Source organism: Terrapene carolina, unplaced genomic scaffold (assembly GCF_002925995.2).
Source record: "Terrapene carolina triunguis isolate 2854851 unplaced genomic scaffold, T_m_triunguis-2.0 Scaffold96, whole genome shotgun sequence".
In the NCBI taxonomy this organism is placed as follows: domain Eukaryota; kingdom Metazoa; phylum Chordata; order Testudines; family Emydidae; genus Terrapene; species Terrapene triunguis.
Window position 1 is genome coordinate 45,745,469 of NW_020664447.1, and position 16,051 is coordinate 45,761,519.

Genomic DNA, 16,051 nt, shown 5'->3' on the forward strand with positions numbered 1-16,051 from the left:
CCCCCTTCTACACCCCGCACTCCCTCCCGCACTTCAACCCCCTGCCCTGGCCCTGCATACAATTTCCCCACCCAGATGTGGCCCTCCGCCCAAAAAGTTTGCCCACCCCTGACATAAGCCCTGCCCCTTCTCTCCGAGGTGCCTAGACCAACACAGAGGTGAGAGACCACTCAGTCCCAAAGGTGCTTTCTGTGGGGAGGAGATGGATCCCTGCAGGTGTGGAGTACAAGAGGGCAGAAAGTCCATTCACCAAAGCAGGTTCCACTGTATCCAAGTGCACTGTAAGGTAAATACCTAAAATAGACAGCTATTTTAGGTATCAATTTAATTTTCAGTATATTTAGAATGTATATAAGAGAATATACATGGTTTTATTTTCTCTCCAGAAATATTCTTTTAAAAACTAAGCTTGCTTTAAATCTCGAATATTCTGATCTACATATAAACCTTATTATTCTTAACAGATCAAAGCCCCAATTAAATTTGTTTGCCTTTTAAAATATTGTATTCATAACTGTTGGTAGAATGGAACAAAACAAAAGCTTAAATTATCAGGGAATTTGGAAAAACGAGATAAGAGACAGTATAATACTAAGAGCCTTTTGTAACTTTTGGGTGGGCTAGAGTTCACTTCATTGCCCTTCTCTAGTGCCTAAAAAAACCCAACTCCCATAGAAAAATATCTGGAGACCCAGAATTCAGTCTCTAAGGATTTTCAGCAAGGATTGCATAGGGTCAACCTCCCCACATTCAAGTCCCAAAAAGAGCTAACAAAATGAATTTAATTAAATAACTATAATATCTTAGGATGTAAAAAATAATTTTTTTAACATAACATGGCTATTTCATACTCCACAGACATTATCTTCACATTTATACATAAAACATAAATAAAGAAAACAAATCAAAATCTGAACAGTTCAGTCCCCACAGAAACACAGTGAGAAGAAACTGAGTTCCCAAAAGCTTAGGTTGAGTTCACCTGAGTCTCAGTTACAGTCTTTGATCTACACCAGCTGCTGAGTTAAAAAAACAAAAAACAAAACAAAACAAAAACTTCCCTCCACTTGCTTGTAGGAATCTTCTGTTGGAATCCATGCAGACTCTTCCTCTTCCTCTGCTGAAATCACTGTTAACCAGCCAGCTAACTGATTAACCAACCACTCAGTTAAGTATGTAGATTAAAAAAAACCCTGCTGCAAAATGCTTCAGAGTTAGGGACAACAGCCTGCTTTCTGCTCCTGGCCTCAGCCTCTCCCAACTCACCCAGAGCAGGTGGCCCTTTGTAAAGCAACTGCCCTGACTGCTTGCCCTCATGGAGTCTGACCCCAGCAACAGCGAACCTACTGGAACATACCCCAAGCTACCACACCCAATTCCAGAAGCTTCTGGATGTGGAGTGCTTAATCTGCCTAGCAACAATGACTCAGACACAACTCACGCCTACCTCCCCCGCCCATGGGTCTCTTAAAGAGATATCTCCCTATAAGGCACATGCGTTACACTGTTGGCTGGCTTTGTAAATCCTTGAGAAAAATGGTTTATTATTGAAATATCAGGCCTACAAGGCTTTATGCTACATTGAGTAGATACTCACACCCATATTTAGGTCTGATTTTTAAAATATACAATATGTGCTCTTGGTAAGTTATATATAGACACATATTGAGATCCTAACCCTGCAAACACTCAGACACTTGAGAAACTTTACTCACATGAGTAGTCCCATTAAAATCTACATAGACATTTTCCCAATATTGTCATTTCTGATGACCGAACATGATGTCTCAACATGTCTGTATTTGTGTCATTCTAATAGCTATTTCTTTAGAAATAGGCTGCTGACTGTTCCATCTCTCCAAGAACAGAGAACATTGGGGAACCACAACTGAAAACTCTCCCTCCCATTCCAGCAGCAGAAATACTACAGCCATGGAGTCAGAGTGAGAGCTAAGGGGAAGGCTGCTGGTGGCTCTCTCATCTACTAGAGAGTTTCTTCTGGTGGGAAGAAAGGGGACAGGTGGCTTGTACTCCAAACTCTGGCAGCACTGATCCTCATTGGGAAGTTGCTGCCCCTCCTCCCCCATCAATCTATGACTAATATTAGGTAGGTGTGAGGAAATTCAGATAACAGCTACCTCACTCTCACTGAGTCATTCAGAACATATTGCACAGGCGGGATAAGAGGGAAAATCCTCTCATTGATCAATAACTAGTTAAAAAACAGGAAACAAAGGGTAAGAATAAATGGCCAATTTTCAGAATGGAGAGAGGTAAATAGCGTGTTCCCCAGGGATCTGTACTGGGATCAGTTCTGTTCAACACATTCATAAATTATCTGGAAAAAGGGGTGAACAGTGAGGTGGCAAAGTTTACAGATGATACAAAATTACTCAAGATAGTTAAGTCCAAAGCTGACTGCTAAGAGTTACGAATGGATCTCACAAAACTGGATGACTGGGCAAAAAATATGGCAAATTAAATTCAATGTTGATAAATGCAAAGGCCTAAATTAGCTATTACCATTCACGAAAGACATCTTGGAATCATTGTGGATAATTTTCTGAAAACATCCACTCAATGTGCAGTGGCAGTCAAAAACGCTAACAGAATGTTAGGAACCATGAGGAAAGGGATAGATAAGAAGACAGAAAATATTACAATGCCACTACATAATTCCATGCTATGCTAACACCTTGAATACTGCAAGCAGTTCTGGTTGCCCCATTGCAAAAAAGATATATTAGAAATGGAAAGGTACAGAGAAGGACAGCCAAAAATGATTAAGGATATGAATCAGCTTCTATATGAGAAGAGATTAAAAAGGCTGGGACTGTTCAGCTTGGAAAAGAGATGACAGAGAGTATATGATGGAGGCCTATAAAATCATGAATGGTGTGGAGAACTTGAATAAGGAAGTGTTATTTACCCCTTCACATAACACAAGAGCCAGGGGTCACCCAATGAAATTAATAGGCAGCAGGTTTAAAACAAACAAAAGGAGGTACTTCTTAACACAATGAACAGTCAACCTGTGGAACTTGTTGCCAGGGGTTGTTGTGAAAGCAAAAACTATAACTGGGTTCAAAAAAGAATTAGATAAGTTCATGGAGGATAGGTCCATCAATGACTATTATCCAAGATGGTCAGAGATGCAACCCCATGCTCTGACTCCCAGATACTGGGACTGGATAACAAGAGAAGATTACTCACCTTGTGCAGTAACTGAGGTTCTTCAAGATGCGTGTCCCTGTGGGTACTCCACTTCAGGTGCATCCTGGCACCATTGTTCGAAGATTTGTGGTAGCAGTGTCCACGCAGCTTGTGTGCGCGCAGTAGGCATCTCGCGGTGCCATTGGTGCTGTGTCTCACGGTGCCATTGGTGCTGCATCTAGTGCGCACACGACCCGAGCCCTTCAGTTCCTTCTCTACCACAGAGTCCTAGTGGTGAACTCCAAAGTAGAGGGGAGGAGGGCAGGTAGTGGAGCACCCACAGGGACACACATCTTGAAGAACCTCAGTTACTGCACAAAATGAGTAACCTCTTTCTTCGAGTGCTGTCCCTGTGGGTGCTCCACTTCAGGTGACTGTAGAGCAGTGCCCCTCAGAAGGCAGGAGGAATTTTGGGTTCATTTGAGTGATAGAGGAAAGTATGGTTTGGCCAACTATGGTGTCAGCCCTGGAGTCTTGAGTGATTGCATAGTGCTCAGTGAATGTGTGGTCAGAGGCCCAAGTGGCCGCCCTACAAATCTCTCATATTGGAACATTGTTGAGGAATGCGATCGAGGTAGAAACAGATCATGTGGAATGTGCTCTAATGTGTGTAGGAGGATCTGTATTTCGAATACAATAGCATTGTTGAATGCATATGGAGATCCATTTAGACAATCTCTGAGTGGATATTGCACAGCCTTTTGAACGCTCAGTAGTAGAAGCGAAAAGTCGAGTAGATTTCCGGAAAGGGTTTGGTCCTTTTCAGGTAAAATGCTAACGCTCGCCTGATGTCCAAGGTATGCAAGATGGTCTCTGTTGGAGTCTCGTGAGGCTTGGGATAGAACTTAGGAAGATGGATTGGTTGGTTCATATGAAAGGATGATATTACCTTCAGCAGAAATTTTGGGTGCAGACATAGTGTGACCTTGTCTTTGAAGAATATTGTGTAGAGAGGATGGCCATGAGCACTCCGATCTCACTCACCCCTCTTGCAGAAGTAAAGACAACCAGAAAGGCCACTTTCATAGATAAATGCAGCGGGGAACAGGTGGCTAAGGGTTCAAATAGCAGTCTGGTAAGGCATTTCAACACCAGATTGAGGTCCCAGGCCGGGGTAGGTTGGTGAACTTCTGAGTAAATGTTCTGGAGACCCGTGAGGAAATGTTAACTAATTGGGTGCGCAAAGATTGAGTTCCCCTCAATCTCATGATGGAACACAGTAATGGCCACAGGATGGACTTTGGTGAAACTCATTGCTAAACCCAAGCATTTCAGCTCCAGAAGGTATTCCAACACTAATGCACCCACTTCAGTGCCCGTTTCAGTGGCACTATGGAGGCCGTCAAGTGTTTTTCTTGACACCAGGAGGAGAATCTCTTCCATTTTTGAAGGTAAGTATTATGCGTGGTCACTTTCCTGCTGTTTAGTAAAATGTGTTTAACTTGTTCTGAGCAGGCTAGTTCACCATGATGGAACCATGTAGGAGCCATGCTTTTAGGTGGAGTTTCTCCAGATTCGGGTGAAGAGTGTGACCATTGTTCTGAGACAGCAGGTTCAGTTGATGAGGGAAAGCTCGAGGGGCACATATCGCCTTGCGCATCAGGTAAGGGTACCATGCTTGTCTGGGCCATGTTGGGACTATGAGTATAATTTTGGCCTCGTCTGTTCTTGTGTATCACGTGTGATATCACTGGAATCGGTGGGAAAGTGTACATGAGGTGTGCATCCCATACGATGAGAAAGGCGTCCCCCAATGACCAGGGTTCCATTCCTGCTCTCGAGCAGAACATTGCGCATTTGATGATCATTTGGGATGCGAACAAGTCGACAAAGGGAGTGCCCCACTGGTGGAAAATGGAGAGCAAAACTGTCCCATTCATTTCCCATTCGTGGTCTCAAGAGAAGTACCTGCTTAGTGTGTCTGCCATCGCATTCTGGCAGCTGGGAAGGTAGGAGGCCGAAATGTTTATGTTGTGGTGTATGCACCAGTTGCAGTTTCATGGCTTTGGTGCACAGCGAGTGAGATCGAGCGCCCCCCTTGTTGATTGATGTAAAACATGCAGGTAATTTTTTCGGTCATGATGTGAATTGATTCGTTCTTTATGTGCGATAGGAAGTGTCTGCAGGCATTGCAGACCATGCATAGTTCTAGTAGATTGATGTGTAAATGAGTCTCCACAGGAGACCATTTGCCTTGAACCGTGTGCAGGTGCATATGGGCACCCCAGCCTATCAGCAAGACGTCTGTCTTGATAACTATTGAAGGGGTTTCCTGTTGGAACAGGATGCCCATGCATACATTTTCTGGTCTTGTCCACCAGTGTAGAGAGTCCAGGACATAGGGTGGTACTGTAAGTCACTTGTGCAAGCTGTGCTTGCTGGGTATGTATACCGAGCTCAGCCAGCCCTGAAGGCAGCTGTAGTCTTGCGTGTCGTACCACAAACCTTGTGGCTACCATATGTCCTAGAAGTTGCAGGACAGTACGAGCCGGTATTTGGAGGCTGACTCTTACCTCGGAGATAGGTTTGTCAGAGTTGAATCTGTTCAGGGCAGCGATGCCTTGGCTTCTATGGCATCTAGATGTGCCCCGATTAAGTCCAGTTGTTGGTCAGGAACTAGAGTGGATTTTCTTTCATTCATCTGTAATCCTAGATACCTGAATAGTGTGATCATCGTCTGGACTGAGTCCAGTGCTTCTTGTTGACTTGGGCCTTTTAAAAGGCAATCGTCCAGATAAGGGAAAATCCTTATTCCCTGTTTGCGTAGATGTGCCGCTACTACCGCTAGGGTTTTGGAGAAAACTCTTGGTGCGGTGGATAGGCCAAAAGCTAGTACTCTGTACTAGAAGTGTTTGTGTCCTACTCTGAAACGCAGGAATTTCCTGTGACTGGTATGTATAGTAATATGAAAATAAGCAACTTGGAGGTCGAGGGCTGAAAACCAGTCCCCCTTTTGCAGCACTGGAAGTATTGTGCTCAGTGTCACCATTTTGAACTTTTGAATGTTGAGTTTCCTGAGATCCAAGATAGGTCTCCATCCCCCATTCTTCTTCTGGGCCAAGAAGTAGTGGGAGTAGAACCCCTTCCCCATGTATTGAGAAGGTACTCGTTCCACAGGACCTAGTTGTAGAAAATGATCGACTTCTTGCAGTAACAGGTGCTCGTGAGAAGGGTCCCTGAAGAGGGATGGGCAGGGGGGTAGGGTAGATGGTCGGGAGGTAAAGAGGATGGTATATCCTGATCGTACAATCTCTAACACCAATTGGTCGGTTGTTATTGATGCCTACATGTGGTAGAATAGGCAAAGGTGGTATCCATAGCACAGGGACGGATTGGGTAGAAGCACTGCCTGGTGAAGGAGGTCATCCAGACCCTTGACCAAAACTTCAAAATTGTGGCTTGGGTGGAGCCGATTGAGATGTTCACGGTTGATCTTGAGGAGGCGGCGCTGACAATGTCTTTGGTTCTCGTATTGTCGCTGTTGTTGCTGTTGGTTGGAAGAGTAATCCCAGTTCCTCTGATAAGGCTGGTATCGTCTTCTCTTCGCAGGTGGCGTGTAGATCCCCAAAGTGCAAAGGGTGGCTTGAGAATCCTTCATTCAGCGGAGCACCTCATCTGTCTTGTTCAAAAAGAGCTTCTCTCGGTCGAAAGGCAGATCCTTGATCTTGGTTTGAAGTTCTTTAGGTATGCCAGAGGATTGTAACCAGGATGCCTGGCGCATGACTACGGCAAGGTAATGATTCTGGCTGCCATGTCCATGATGTCTAAAGATGCTTGGAGGGCTGTTTTAGCTATGAGTTGACCCTCGTTTACAATGGCCTGGAATTGTGATTGTTTCTCCTCAGGGAGCCCTGCTGTGAATGAGCTGAGTTTCCCTTGATTATCATAATCGTATTTAGCCAGCAAGGCCGAATAGTTTGTGACTCAGAATTGTAATGTCGCTGAGTAAATTTTTTATCCAAAGAGGTCAAGCCTCTTATGTTCTTTATCTTGTGGGGTCAATCGAAACTGTTGTTGTTTGCCGCATTGATTAGTAGCATCGACCACCAGTGAGTTGGGAGGCAGGTGCGAGAAGAGGAAGCCCACCCCTTTGGCGGGGACATAATACAATCTATCCACCCTTTCGCATGTCAGTGGAATTCAGGCTGATGTCTGCCAGACTGTCTCCGCTGGTTCTAAGATTGGCAGAGCGATTTTGGAATTAGATGCAAGTTGTAAGATTTGTACCAGCTTGTGTTGGTTTGTCTGTACTTCCTCCAAAGGGATGTCCTGGCTTTTGGCAACCCACTTAAACAGTTCCTGAAATTGTTTGAAGTCATCCGCTGAGGTAGGCGGCAGTGGCATGATTACGCCATCTGGGGATGAGGAAGAATTGTGAGTAGGAGATATCGCTTCCTGATCAGTGGCTGTTTCTGTCTCATCCCCAACATCCTGAGCCTCCTTTGGTTTCGGGGTGGGAGACATGGGATTAGACCTCAGCTCGCCTATATAGAGACGTGGGTGGCCTGGATTGAGGGCCCTGGTAAGTCACCAGTTTCCAATGTGCCCATTGCATTGGGAAGGCCATAGGTGGATACATCCACGGTGGTCGGTACCATGGTTGGGATGGCTGGTTATGAGGGTATTTAGGACCCATCTGGCTCCAGGATGGTCATCAGTCTTTTGGTGATGAGTGGTGCGGCGAGAAAGTGCATGGTTCATCATCATCACTGGATGAGTGTACCACGCCATGAGAAGTATGGGGCTCTCCTCTATAACTTACAGGAGAGCCCTCAGTACCACGTAGTGGGGTCTGCAGTGCCGATGACACAGCCAAGTCTCTTTGTTGCAATAAATTTTGTGGCAGTTCTGAGGTCGGTGCCATTGGTGCCGATGGGGGCATTCTCGTCCGTGCCGATGTCAGTGCTGTCAGATGTAGTGTTGATTTAGTCAGTGCTGTCGGTGCCGACTTGTTTTTCTTAGCCAGTGCTGACTGAAATGTCGGTGGCGGAGGCATGGTGCCTGAGGAGACACTTGGCACCAGGTCTCTAACAGGTGAATTGGGAGCCATGGAGGAGGTATGTTGCCATCTGTGCCTTGACTCTGTCTCCTTCACTTGGGACTCAGTGGTGCCGGAGGTGCCCAGAGCGTCGTAGGTGCTCACCTGAGTATGTGTCAGCATTGGGGGTAGTGTCATGGCAGGAAACCGCATACTTTTCTGCAGTGCTCTCTATGGACATGTCTGTGCCCTCTTCCTTGGTCTTTTAGAGGAAGGCATGTCTTCTGTCTCTGCAGGTGAGTGCCCAGAGAGGCGGTCCATTGGTCTGGCTCTGGTTGGATTGATTTCTCCATCAGTATAATTTTCAAGCAGAGATCTCGGTCACGCCAAGCTCTCGCTTTCAGATTACTGGAGTGGGTGCATTTCTGCGGGATATGCATCTCCTCAAGACATCAGACACACAAAGACTATCCGTCTGAAACGGGCACTACTTTGTGGAAAGAGCCACATCGACTAATGGATCACAGTATAAGGAGGGTAAACTGGGAAAGTAAACTTTATTTTTCTTAAAAATATCACTAACAATAACTATAACTTGTAAAAAAAAACCCTAACCACTATGTAAACTGCTATCTTTTTAAAGGTTTGGCGAGAGTAACGAACACCATCCCTGAGCTCCGTCTTCAGCTGAGGAAGATTGAGAAGGAACTAGAGGGCTCAGGTCGTGCACGCGCTAGACGTGAAACCAACAGTACTGCGAGATGCCTACTGAGCACGCATGACCCGCACAGATACTGCTACCATAAATCTCCGATTGATGATACCAGGACACACCTGAAGTGGAGCACCCACAGGGACAGCACTCAGAGAAGAAGGGATGGATTACTTGATAATTGCCTTGATCTGTTCATTCTCTTTGAAGCATCTGGCATTAGCCACTGTTGGAAGACAGGATATTGGGCTAGATGGACCATTGATCTGACCCATTATGGCCGTCCTTATGTTTTTATGGTATCAGATGGAAGAAGTACAGTGAGTAGCAGTGGTTGGCAATGTGAAAAAGTAGTAATGACTATTACATCATGGAACATAAAAATGCAAAATGAAGGTGCAGGAAGAAGAACTGTCTGAGTTTACATGAGACAAGTTAAGTGTTTGAGGAAATGGTCTTGTGTAGAACTAAATAACCAGGGTGCCACCAGAGACTAAAAAAGTGAGAAAAATAAAAATTGCCAGATAATTACTAATCAGCATGAAGTTACCACCATTGCAAGGGCACTACATTCTGCTTTATATTTGGGGGAAATGGCAATAAAAACAAGAAAGAACAATTAAAAATGCCTCTTAGGTCCTCTTTCACAGAACCATATAGTAACTGTTGCTCTATAAGGTGGGGTGAGAGAGAGGAAGGAAATATTTTGGGATTTTTTAACTGAACCATGTAGAGGCCAGGGAAAAGAGAAGTTTAGATGAGACAGGCAGAAAATACATAAACTGGAGCCAAGTGAATATTCATCTTGTAAAAATTGGTGTATTGCTGCTGGGTGCAGAATAACATATATGGTTAGTGAATGAAATAATCCCAAATGTAAAAAAAATTTTATCTGACCACATGCGTGTAATCTGCATTGACATGAGTGACGATTGTACATGCTCATATGAAAGCAAAAAACTAATTATATAAACAGAAAATGCACTCACGCCTTGAGATCCTTTTGGATGTAAGATGTTAATAATGACTATCATAATTCATTATTACTGTTTAAATACAGTTCTGTAAATGAACTCACCATAGCAGTGCTTGTGGAAAACTACTCACATAATCTGCCTCTTCATGACCAGCTGCCTAACTAATGTGCATTGGTGGTTCAAAGAACGATAACAGATGTAGTCTGTACTAGTAGACAGCCATCTTACAACACATTTTATCAGGTGGATGTGTGGGACTGCCTGAAGGCTTGCCTCAGAGGCACTAGAAATTGTTAAAAGCATTGATGGGAATATTAGACAAGAACAGACTGGCAGCCTGGGAAACTGAGAACCAAAGGGGACTAAAACTGGTTAAGTTTGTAGCAGTCAGTTTTAAAATAACAGGAAGCTAAAAGTTCCCAAAGGGAATTCCAGCAAGAGATGAGAAAGTAAGAGAGGGTTTGAAGAGGAGGCACTTTAATATATATACATACACACACACACACACACACACACTGCAGATGTCATGACTACTCTGAGACCAGACTAGTCTGGATTTAAAAATAAATAAATGGAGGATATTAAAGTCTGTAAATGTCACAGAATTAACTGCTGTATCTTTCAGTCAGGCTGTCTAGGGAAATAATCATACTCTTAACACTCCCGCTACCCACAAAAATGAGTGATAAATTTGGTAAGTAAATGCAAACATCAAGTGCACTCCATCATCCCAAAAAACTCAGGCCAATTGTACTGAATGTCCTATGTGAAGGGGCAGGAGGACCCCAAAAGCCCAGGAAGAGGTTCACAATAATGGAGGGTGGGAGAATAGAGCCGATCAGCTCCCTTCCCCCCACAGTTGGCCAGAGGGAGGTGAAGAGACCCAGCTCTGCATTCTGAGGCATGCACTCTGTTTCTTTTCCTTTTTTCTGGGCTCTCTCTCCCACTGCTGGTCCAATCAATATCCCCATCTGGTGAGACCGTGGGAGAAGGGGTGGGCATTTTAAGGATTTCAAAATAGTTTTCTGTGTTTTACTTATGATATCCCTTCTCAATAATCCTCTTCAGCCATAAGCAGCAAGATGCTCTCTCTGCTACCCCTTGGCAGGTTTGTTCTCAGATGCCAGGATTGACATTTGGCTTTGGGATGTTAGGATTGGATCAGGCAGGAAACAGGGAAAGGAAACAAGTGGATGGTGTCCAGCAGGGAGAAAGACTAAAAGGGTTGCAACACCCCTTGGTTTGGGGTCCTTCCCAAATGGGGAAGCCCAACCAACTGCCCATTCCTCCTGCTCCCTCCTGTGAATAGTTATATGGTGGAATCCCTGTAACTTCGCACTGGATCCAGTGAAATGCCTGCTTTATGAGGGACAAGGTGAGTGAGGTAATATATTTTATTGGGTCAACTTCTAATTAAATAAATAAGGAAGTACAAACATACATGCATACATACATACATACATACATACATACAAGATTTTATCGTGACATCTGGTCACCCTATGTCTAGGAGAAGGCTGAGCAGTACAGGACATACATTTCTGGGGGGAAAACTGGGGCTGGGATTGTGTTGGAGGCACACTGTGGTAATCTTTAAAGCTGGTAAGAGCAAAGGTATGGCTGGCTGGCTGCACCACACACGGATGTAGCTGGGAGTGACTTGCATGCTGGAGGCTGTTTATGAGCAGTCCGTGTTGGAGGCTACATCAGCAATGCATTGTAAAGTGCACCCCAGGTCACAGGGCAGGAGTGACACAGCTACTCATTGGTATGGATTGTACCTTGGTATGACACAATTTTAATTAGCTTAATATTATCTGTATTAACTCTCAGAAGGGATATTTTACTTTCCTACATCATGCATATGCGATTTGATCAATATGCACAGACCTTCAGTAATGCATTTCTTGACCCCTCCCCCTGCAATACATGTATATATGGAAGCTGATCCTGAAAATCCTTACTACTATGGGTAGTCCTTATTCATGAATAATGGACCTAAGAACCACCACATTATAGGGACTTTACAGATATTTTTTAAGCGCTCAAGGTCCATTGAGAGTCTAGCAAGCTGGACTATACATTGATCAAACTTATTTCACTTTTCAGTGAAAAACTAGAATGAAAACGTTAACATTAGTAATGTAATTTGATTGACAATAATCTTCATTGCTTAACATGAAAGTCAGAGCCATTTTGGAAAATGTTTATCGAAAATAAATCTTTGTAAAGAATTTAAAAGAACAAATTGAACATACGGTTGTCCCCAAAATTGCATTCATTGTACAAGCCCTCACTTTGTACTAAAATTTGTAAGTCTAGTTCTCACTGTCATACAATAAAATATCAAAGTGGTTCAAGTTTATTTTTTCATGTGATATGCCCACTAGCCCCTGATCTGGGAGTACATTGTTTTCTTTAACATTTTATCTAATTAAGTTTAGTTATTTATCATTGCTGATTTGTGGTTGTTTGTTCTTACCATTATTCCTGGTGAAAGGGATGGTTCAGTACTGCAAGTTGTTTGAAACCCATTTTTCTATTTGCAGATTAGGGCTTGCAGAACCCTTTCACCACAGTGCCCTCTAAAGAATTAATTATCTTTGAATTAAAGTTCAGGCTTTACATTGCAACATAACAAGACTACTAGCTGATAACTGCCCTTGATCCTCAGGAAACACCAAAAGGACTAGGCTTGGGCCATTCAAGCACAAGGAGCCAACACATTCATTTGGCCAACAAAAGACTAGATGGGCAACAGCACTGGATTCAACAGCAAGTAAGTTTCCTCATTGCCTCTCACTCAGGTGAAAGCTCGGAGATGCTCTGTCAGAGCTGAGGGCCAAGTATATGAGGAATCCCCAACCATGAAATGGGAAGAGGCAGAATCATCTGCAACGATACAATTTCAGAGTTCTCAATTCATTTTAAATCTGTAGTACAACATAATTTTCTCCTAATTTTTCTTATACGCTTGCAGTGTAACTTTAAAAACCAATAGGATTCAACTTACCCTTTTCAATTTCAAAGTCAGCAAAGGCAAGTTCTGAACCTTTATTGGTTATAAGCAATTCCCCATTCAGAGTAAAGATCATGGACTTGTCATCTAAGTTTATCATACAACCAACAACATCTCCTGGTTGCCAGTTTCGTCCAAAGAATCCACTGCCTAGATGCCAACGCTGGCCCTGAAAAAGAACAGAGACTCAGAAATAAAAGTACAACACACCCGATTTGCTGCTAGAGAGATTCAAAGCAAGGGGGAAAAAAGGGAAGCCAAGACACATTGCCAGTCAGTGGACCTATACTGCATATGATAATAGGTTCATAAAATTCTAAATAAGAAAATATATCTTAATATATATGAATAATTTGTAAATCTAAGATATAGTTTTAATGAAATAATTTCATCAGTGGTGGGACTCTACTCTTAGTTCTTTGTTTTTATCTACTGCTTTTCATACAGAGATCTCAAAAACATTCATGAACATGAAAGAATTAAGCCCCACAACACTCCTTTGAGGTATTGTAGGCTAGTATCTTCCCTACTTTTATATGGGGACACTGAGGAACACAGACATTATATAATTTTCATATAGTGACACAGAACTCCTGTGAATATTAATGTGCTAAGCATCCTTTATGTTTGTTGTGAAGTGACATTTGCCTGAAAAGAACTGCCTTATCTGAATAAACTGCATTTTGTTCATTTTGACTTGAAACAGAGTCCCTTCCATGAATTACATGGAATCCAAGAAGATAAACATAACAGAAGTCTGTCTCTGTAGAAGTAGACACAGTGTGTAGAATCAGAACATATAGAACAGGCTACACAGTGACATTGTAATGTAACTCAGAGAGTAAAAACATTTACATGAATCTCAGAATTTACAAAGGGTCTGCTCAAGACACTATCATTACAATGTCACTGTGTAGCCTATTCACAACTACAAACAAACTCATTTAAATTAAATTTTGTAAAGAAATTTACTAACTCTGCTGCCTTCAAACACAAATGCTTGGTCATCAGCTCCCAATTCTATGTCCGGCCGGCAGCCTGGCCTTGCCCAGCCAACACGCATATCTCCACCCGTCACAGCTTCAAACTCAAAGTACCACTTCCCAGACGTCACTGCATAAGACTGTTCTACTCTGAAGAAACGTATCTTGTCAATTCTGACTTTTTCCACAGTTTGGTCAGCTGTGAAAAAGAGAAGAAAAAAAATTAGAATGAAATATTAGAACTGAAAATGCCAATGTTTAACTTTCCATCTGTCTCAGTCCTGAAAGAAATAATTATTTATTATGGACATGGCTGAGAATGGTACTACATTTCTTCTTCATATTTATAATATGGATCTGGAGCAGTCTCCTGTTTTGTTCTCTCTCAAATGACATGATGTTTGTGTTTGCAGTACTGTTGTAGCTATGTTGGTCCCAAGATATTAGAGAGACATAGTGGGTAAGGTAATATATTTTATTGGACCAACTTCTGTTCGTGAAAGAGAGACAAGCTTTCCCAGTTACACAGAGCTCTTCTTCAGGTCTGGGTGTTTGCATTTTATGTTAAAAATTATTCCTATAGATTTATTTACAAATATGTTTTTAAAACACAAAGAAGTATACACACAAGCTTTATAAATCCTTCCTGTAAATATTAATAACAGAGAGACATCGAGCCATGATCAAGCTAAATGATCCACAATTTAGTACAGTATAAAAGCTACACCAGATTACAAATTCTAGTTCTACAACTGAATGATTGTGTAAGAAACTTTGGTGGGTAACATAAGTCTATTTCCCAAGGAACAGCCCCAAGCACAAAGCTGCATGGGAGTAGAGACTTCCTACATTTGAGCAAGACTGTTGCTGTAAATTGCACATAATTCTGTGGAGCACATTACTAAACCTTAGCTGATAGCTCCTTCTCCCACTGAGTCAATAGAATTTTTGCAAAAGTTCCATTGACTTCAGTGGGAGCAGTATCAGGCCCAATGATATATCTAGGAAACATAAAACTGATCCTGCAACCCTCATAAGTAGTAATTTAGTGTATTTAGAGGGGTTTTTTTTTTTTGTAAATAAAAATATTTTAGATCAAGAAATAATAATATGATTAAGTAAATGTAGATTAAAATAAATTAATCCATTCCACAATTTAAGGTAAACTCCTGCTTCCATTGAAGTGGATGGTAAAACTCCCACTGGACTTTCAAGGATGCAGGATTGAGCCTTTAAAAAGCAGTCAGAGATGACTTTGAAAGGAAATAAAAATTGGGCTTGTTTATGTAGCATAAAGCGTATCAGAGAGATTTTGATTTTTTTCTAAGTATGTTTTTTCCTGCTTGTGTTTTTACCCCACCACTCCACGCACATTAAACACATTGTGTTTTTACCCCCTCCCATATTAAAATTCAGGCCCAGTCTAGGCTGGAAGACTCATTGATTATTGCCAAGCCAGAAAACGGTGGCATCACCAGAGCAAAGAGTGAAAGCTGAACATTTAAGAGCGTAAGGGTGTTTTAGACAGAATGTTTAACATTCTGGTTTTGTTTGTTGATGTTAATATCTATTTAGTTTATGTAACTAACATTTTGGCTAAAGGAATCCTTTAAAATTCAACATCCTGCCCTTCAATTAAAGTTTTATGGCTTGTAATAAGTATCCCTTAGACCTCCTAGATATCCTATAGAGAAAATAGAGCCCAAATGTGACATTCCTTATAAGTCTAAAGCAAAAAAAAAGGGGGGGGGGCAGAAAAAAGTCTTTAAAAAACAAATACACACATATATTTCCTTCTACATTACAAAGAAGCAAAAGAGCACACTTCCAGTGTTTTTGACTGCCTTAGCAGATCATGGAAGAATTTAATTTTAAAACAATGACTTCTAAATGAAAAATCAGTAGTTCCAATAGTATTGCAGGTTTTACAAAACAAAAGCACATGGTATAAGCCAATTAAGTCTAGGAAGTTCTGATTTTATATAATCATTCAATCAGAAGGATTAAATATTTTCAATAAATTTGTTCCTTGTAATTATAGGTTAAAATAATTCACTTGAAAAAATGTATTTACTTTGCCACAATACTGAAAGTTATTATGCAAAACATTTTAGATATAAGCTACTTTCTCAAACAGTGATTTACATATTTTCCCTAACATGCTAAATA

The 16,051-nt window shown here is 42.0% G+C and overlaps 1 protein-coding gene across 1 annotated transcript in view; it reads right to left on the reverse strand.

The window, feature by feature from the left end:
• RYR3 (ryanodine receptor 3) overlaps nt 1-16,051 on the reverse strand; it is a 575,267-nt gene that overhangs the window by 326,122 nt on the left and 233,094 nt on the right. The window contains exons 26-27 of the mRNA XM_024202042.3: nt 13,876-14,081; nt 12,894-13,068 (exon numbers count right to left, since the gene is read on the reverse strand). Coding sequence (XP_024057810.2) covers nt 12,894-13,068; nt 13,876-14,081 — 381 coding nt within the window. The remainder of the gene's footprint in view (nt 1-12,893; nt 13,069-13,875; nt 14,082-16,051) is intronic.